Source organism: Manihot esculenta, chromosome 5 (genome assembly GCF_001659605.2).
Source record: "Manihot esculenta cultivar AM560-2 chromosome 5, M.esculenta_v8, whole genome shotgun sequence".
NCBI lineage: Eukaryota > Viridiplantae > Streptophyta > Magnoliopsida > Malpighiales > Euphorbiaceae > Manihot > Manihot esculenta.
In genome coordinates this window covers 22600259-22607123 of record NC_035165.2, presented here as the reverse complement: position 1 = coordinate 22607123, position 6865 = coordinate 22600259, and the positions used below count along the sequence as shown (strand labels likewise).

Sequence of the window (6865 nt, the reverse complement as noted above, 5' to 3'; positions counted from 1 at the left end):
GAAGCCATCTGAATGAATGGAGGTTACTGAAGATAGCCTATGCATATCCTATGTTGTGATATGAGAAGGTAGCAAGCAACAGAATAGTTTGTTGTGAGGTTCTATTTGTTAGTTGTAACAAAATCTTGTTCTCTAAGAATATTTGTAATTGGGACATCAACCAAATAATACAAGCATCACTTCTACACAAGGCAAAACTCTTGTACATAATGTTACCATGCTGGTTGCTGACCTAAAATGTCAATTCTCTTCATTAGCATATCCTACACCAGTTTACAATCCACCTCAACAATGAGATTCAATAGACCTTGTCAAGACCTACTCCAACTTATATAGCAAAGTAACTGATGTCCTTTGCATAATCTGGCACTTGTTTGCAAATGGATGTCGATGTACCTTCAGTCCTTTACCATTTAAGGTGTTGTTTTATGTTTTCACTTTTCCCAGATGAATCTTCTCTTCTAAGTGTAATTTATGTCACCAGATATTAGCTCCAAACCAAAATAAAAATCCATAACTTACTCTTTACAGAATGCAGTAAAGACTATAATCCACTAACTATGAAACCAATACCAAATTTATGAAAATCGTAGTGCCTGACACTTTGACTAGAACAAAAACGATCATTTCAAAAGTAATATGCAATATGACAAATACCAGATAAAAGGCCTTTGGTATATCAGGACGCATAAGAACCTAGAGCACAGCAAACCAGCAGTGGTGTGCATGGGACCCAAATTCAGTATTACACAATTTGCCTCCACCTCTCCTCTACTTTCCTACTACCGGAAGCCACCCCTCTTGCTGATACTGTACATCTGAAACATCATATAAGAAACATAAATCGTACAATAATGAAAGATCTCATGTCATAAAAAAAGGAATGGCGAGATAGGGTTAATGCACAGAGAATAATTAAATTACAATAGATCAAATTTTGTTGACAAAGGAGGGACCAGAGACACGTCCATTGGAAATAATGTTGTCAAGGAGGGAATTAAGAAGACTCCATTCTTGCAAAAAGCACTTCTGTAAAATCCTCTAGTGAGAAACGTGCTTATAGCCATCTTCTTCCACTGCCATTTCCTCCTCCAGTGTCTGCGGCCAACATTCTGCTTTGATATTTGCGTACACATAGACAGAAATGCTGGTTATAGTTCCGCTGGAGTTTCAAGACCTATATCCGCGTTCCGTGCGTGTTTTTGCTACCATTGTTTCAACCCAGTTTCTGAAATGATGAATTTGGAAGATTTTATATACACCTTTGTTTATATTCTCCATAATTCTTAAAAATTAAGAATATATAAAGCATTATTTTCAGTATGCTGACTGTATATTATTATTTACCTTTGTTTTCAATTAGAACTTTTAATTTATTTTTAATAAACAAAATTTTTACTGAGAATAAAGTAACAGTCAGAATTTAAAACTGTACTAAATTATCTAATTTTAAATAAAAACTTAACCATGTGGGTCCAAGTGCACACTAATATTGATAATAAAATCATTATTCTTTTTTCAAAGAGAACTCAAAAGAAAATTTTAGAAGTCATAAATACAATACTAAAATTACATGCTTAGATGAGAAAACCTGGATATTACCAGGATCATATGATTCATATTATATTGAAACTTGGAACTTCTTCGTATTTATTATCAGTAAACAGTTTGTTAATAAAATAAGATATACTATTATCCAATATCCCTTGTCCAGACAAACTCTAGACTCTAGCTAAGGTCCACATAACTGATGTACTGTGCATAAAGCTGCCAAGCCAAGCTATTATCCATTAGCCACTAGCAAGTAGAAATAAGCCACCTCCAGAAGCTCATCCAGCACTTGTTTGGAAATACAATCGTAGTCTAACTAGGAAAAAAAAAAATCATTTCAAAAGTAATATGAGCGATGATAAGTACCAGATAAGAAGGCCTTCGGTATCAGGACGCATAAGAACCCTAGAGAGCAGCAAACCAGCCTAATGCGCAAGGTAGGCAAATTCAGTATCACACATTTTGCCTCCATCTCAGATACGAAGAGTAGTATTTAAATAAAATGGTGTGGATTAGCCTTGAGTGATACGGTGCATAGCAACTTCTCAAGCTTCTGGAAACAGCCCTCAATTTCAGCTCATTATTATTCTGAAAATTGAGGGCTGTTTCGAGAAGCTTGAGAAGTTGCTAGGCAACCTATTACTGGATATTCTCGCACTTCTCCAAGGGAAAGACTCCTAAATCCAAATCGGAATCTTGAGGTGAAAATTACTTGATAACCTCCTTTTACCCACAGTAGCTAACAATGCAATATATAATGCTGCATACGAGTTTAATCACTTGAAGAATCTTATCAGAGCAAACCTTAATTCAATTGCTTTAGTACAGACAACGGACATTGAAGGAGAAACAACGCTTTCCAAGTAAGGCTGTAATGCCCTTCTTGCTGATACTGTACATCTGAAACATCACATAAGAATCAATCAATCCTACAATAATGATTGATCGCATGTCATAAAAAAGCAATCGCGAAATAGATAATGTACAGAGGAGAATTGAATTACAATAGATCGAATTCTGTTGACAGAGGAGGGATCGGAAACACATCCATTGGAAATAATGTCGTCGAGGCGGGAGTCAACAAGACTCCGTTCTTTCAATAAGTACTTACTGCGAAACCCTCTTCTTAGACCGTACTCATCGCCGTCTTCTTCCACTGCCATTTCCTGCTCTGTTGTCTCCTCTTCTACGGCCCCCATTCTGCTTTGTAATTTGTGTGCATAGAGAGAAAGCCGGTTATAATTCCGTCGAAGTTTCACGACCCAAATCTGAAATCCGCTGTTTCCGCCGCGTGTAACTATAAATTTTGGGACTCAGCCAAATCTATCGTGAGCACGCTTATGTGGAGTCATAAGAAAACTTAACAAGTCAGTTTCTGTATTTTTAGAAATTTATTAAAATATCTTTATTTTTTCTCTCCATCAACAAAATAGTTTCATATATTTTTGCTGTTAGAAATATAGTAAAAGATTAAATTACCCCCATTATTTTCCACCTCCTCCTCTTTCATTTTAAAGATAGGGACTATTTCGTTAATAAAGAGAAACGATAAGAATATTTTAATAGATGTGAGAAAATATAGAGACTATTTTGTTGACAAAAAGAAATGATGAGAATGTTTTAATAGATTTCTTAAAATATAGGAGGGACGATTTCGTTGACGAAAAGAAACGATGAGAAAAAACTATTTCGTTGACGGAAAGAAATGATAAAAATATTTTAATAGATATGAGAAAAGATAGAGACTATTTTATTGACGGAAAGAAACGATAAGAACGTTTTAATAGGTTTTTGAATATGTAAGAACTAACTTGTTAATATTAACAATATTCAAGGACTAAATAAAAGATTTTATTTGAGGATAAAATTGAATTTTAAAATTTTTTTCACTTTTCCTCTATATAATTTTAATAAAAAAGAAGACGGAATGTCTATTTCGTTTACGAAAAGAAAACATAAGAACGTTTTAATAGGTTTCTAAAAATATAGAGACTGACTTGTTAATAATGAATAATATACAGAGATTAAATTATAAATATTCCAAAAAATAATTTATCGCTAATACAATAATTTTTTAAAATGACAAAAAAAATATGAACCTAAAACTGAACTAAATTATAAAAATGATTTTAAATACTTAACAATGTCAGTCCAAGTGTATACTAAGGTTGATAATAACAAAAAAATTTTTATCAGAATATAATAATTAAAACTTTAAGCCGTTAATACAATACTAAAATCACATGACGATACAAAATAAATTCTTGTCATTAAGAAAAAATTTAGATTTTTATGAAATTATTAAATTCTTGTGATTAAGAAAAAATTTAAATTTTTATAAAATCATTGAATTCTAATTCTGATTTTGAAATACTTAACTCCAAAAAAGATATATGAAACTTAGGAACTTCTTTTTTCAAAATAAACTTGGAACTTCTTTGTACTTAATTCCAGCAAACAGTTTATTGGTAAATATATTCAAAATTTAAAATTCTAGTAAAATCCAACAATTAATTGTATATAAAAATATTTATTAAGTTTTTAAAATGTTATTTGACATTACATGGGCATCTCATAGCATTGAACTGAATTAAGGTACAACAAAACCTATACAATATTACATGATGAGCTACTGCCATTCAGGAAGTGTTAATACAGATGCTGCAAGGCGTCATTACTGTATTCTAGGGGTGTCCATATATGAACCTGGCGGAGGACCAATGTCACTTGTGTCTTATGATAACTGCTTCAAAAATACCATCAGTTCTAAAGTTGGGTGAAAAGAGTCTTGGATCAACAGGACCTGGTAGACTGAAAGATATTGTAAATGGTCCAGGCGGACACATTTGCTGATATTTCATCTGGAAGACACGTGAACGTTTTCTTATCGTCTTTCCACCAGACAATGACCCTTGGATGAGAACCCTCCCACTAGATTCAATCTCACAGCTGAATTCACCTGTCATAGCAAATGTTACTCATCTGTTAAACCTTGAAAGAACAGGAACATCGCGTATATGCTATAGTATGTTATGCAGATCTAGCAACTGGGACAAGTAGTATAAACTCTTCAATCCCTCTAAATCCAGAGAAGGTGCCCTATTGGTTGCTCACAAGAACAAGGAAAATTAAAAAAACCAGAGGTAACCGAAGTGAGCATATAAAAGACGAAAGGACATACAGAAATCCCTCCGGACACCAGGAAGAGCTACTTGGAAAAAGTATGCAGCTTTGCTAATGCCTATGTCTACAAGGCCGACTTGCGGTCCAACCCTCTCATTTCTTGCAGCGCCAGTCAAGACAATAGACTCGTCCGAGATACAGTCTTTGAATTTAGGGAGAGTTATAACAGGCGATGTGGCAGATCCATCCAGATTACTAGGTCCCTCAGAAGCGCTTTCATCATTGTGTTGTTCTGGCTTAGAAGGATCACTTGGGAGTGCTGAAACTGGAACAAGGTCACTGCAGCAGCGACGCCTTCTGTATTTCTGTCCAAACATTGCCGAGGACTTATCTTTTCCATTTGAAATAGTTTCACCGATTTCTTTGTCACTGTGTTTCAAGCAAGTTGACTCCGTTTCTTCTCCACCCTTTAGGTGTCCATGTTGATAACTGAGGCATTTCCTTGCATCAATTCTCAAATCTTCAAGACCAGATAAGTGTCTGAACCTTTCTAGGTCCTCCTCCTTCATGGAGGAGGTAAGAGGGTCATCAATAAGCACAATCCCCTTGACAATTTCATAGTTCCCTGAGTATCTCTTATGGCCATGAAGATTCAAAGGGAAAAAACTTGTGAACTGCCGATGGTCCTCTGGTGCTCCTGAGCTTGGCAATTGTAGGCTGCCCTTCAGATACACATAAAACATATTTGGTTTCAAAACCAAGAGGGGATTGGCGTTTCTCAGAACATAATAATACAAGCTTTCCAACTGAGAAATACTGAGAAATGAAGGCCCCAAGTTGTTTGAAGTGTACGGCGGCAACCTTTTAGCTAATCTCTGAAATGCAGAGCATCTTGGGTTATCAGAGTAGACATCAGGACCCAAGTAAGTGCTCATGATGAAATTAAGCAAGAAATGTTGATCATCAAACGATGCCCAGTCAGAGCATCTAAAAGGAGTATTAGTCCCCTCGATGTCCATGCTTCACGCTAAGCTTCTTTTTAAGCTATTAAAATTTCTGAGCTGATCTGCATGGTAAAGTGCATGAACTATCTCACACCAATTGGATACGAACAGAAAAAAAAAAAAGTATAATGACAGATAATTGCATCAAATTTACAGACAAGTTACAAAATTAACAGCCCTTGTAGCTCAAATGAACAGCAATCATTCTTGTCTTGCCATTTTTTACACCTGAAGCTCCTATCTTCTTCTAAACGTCACCTGTTAGTGATTGATTTTCCCCCTTTATATCAATAGAATCTTTTGCTAAACAAGCCAGTAGATTCCACACACACACCCCCCCTACACCATATAAAAAGGCGAAAGTCTCAATTCCCAAATAGCATTCCTCAATCAAATTTCTAAAATTCAATTCACATCGATGATATAACAAAGGATAACCCTAGAAATTGAGAAAATTAGGAAACCAAGGGATACCGAATTAACCGCGTAATATAATATCATCTTTTCAACACTAGAGACAGTGGGTTGAGTTGAGTCGATGGCATTGGCAACCCAATGCTGAACTGCGGAGATGAATGTTCACAGCACAACTCTCATTATGGGGCATTTAGGGTTTGGGGAGGTCATAGAAATCTTAATTTGGATTCTTTAAAAAGCGTCCAAGTGGAAACAAGAAGCTCAAGCTGCTGTGGCAGTGTCAGCTTCTAGTTTACACAAGTAGCAGCAGCAGAATACTATGAAGACAGCACTCTTGAGGGAGGGCCCCACCCTGCTCATCACTTCAAGGGCGCTCTCATACATTGTGGGCCGTGCATAGAACTGAGGCCCAAGTCCAATGATTCCTCCAGCTCAGCTCAATTCCATTATTTTTGTATTTATTTATCTATTTATAATCCACAAATTATATGCATAAGTACTTATATTGGGCTTGTTAAAACTACAGGTCGTTCAACAATGGGTCACTGAAAATTGTCTCTTCCATTCTTTTGAAATTCAGCTTGCTGTTGCTGGTAAAAGAAACAGTGGGTGGGCCATAGATGCATTTTGAACATTCCAAGCTGAAGTTATGAAGTGTCTTTTCTCTCGATTTTATGGTTGTTCTTTAGTTATCAAGAGTAGCTAATAAGTCAAAAAGAGTGGAAGATGGAAGGTTCGTGAACGAAATCGAGAGATGTGATGTGAATCTC

At 35.7% G+C, this 6865-nt stretch overlaps 1 protein-coding gene across 2 annotated transcripts; it reads right to left on the bottom strand.

The window, feature by feature from the left end:
* Window positions 1-4067: 4067 nt before the first annotated feature.
* On the bottom strand, window positions 4068-6374 carry LOC110615171 (increased DNA methylation 3). 2 transcript variants are annotated; one of them, XM_043956607.1, is made up of 3 exons: window positions 6153-6374; window positions 4733-5740; window positions 4068-4510 (listed from the first exon to the last, which is right to left on the bottom strand). In XM_043956607.1, exons 2-3 carry the CDS (start codon window positions 5691-5693, stop codon window positions 4275-4277), a joined length of 1197 nt encoding a protein of 398 aa, XP_043812542.1. In that variant the 5' UTR covers window positions 5694-5740; window positions 6153-6374; the 3' UTR covers window positions 4068-4274. The 2 variants fall into 2 exon arrangements, with proteins under 2 accessions (XP_043812542.1, XP_021612590.1); XM_021756898.2 differs by having other exon boundaries at window positions 6162-6374.
* Between the last annotated feature and the right edge of the window lie 491 nt (window positions 6375-6865).

Excerpts from the sequence above, each read along its gene's own strand:
- LOC110615171 (XM_043956607.1), bottom strand. The coding sequence starts at position 5,693 with ATGGACATCGAGGGGACTAATACTCCTTTTAGATGCTCTGACTGGGCA. Across the intron at positions 4,511-4,732 it reads TGGTGTCCGGAGGGATTTCT|GTGAATTCAGCTGTGAGATT; the intron begins GTATGTCCTTTC and ends TTGCTATGACAG.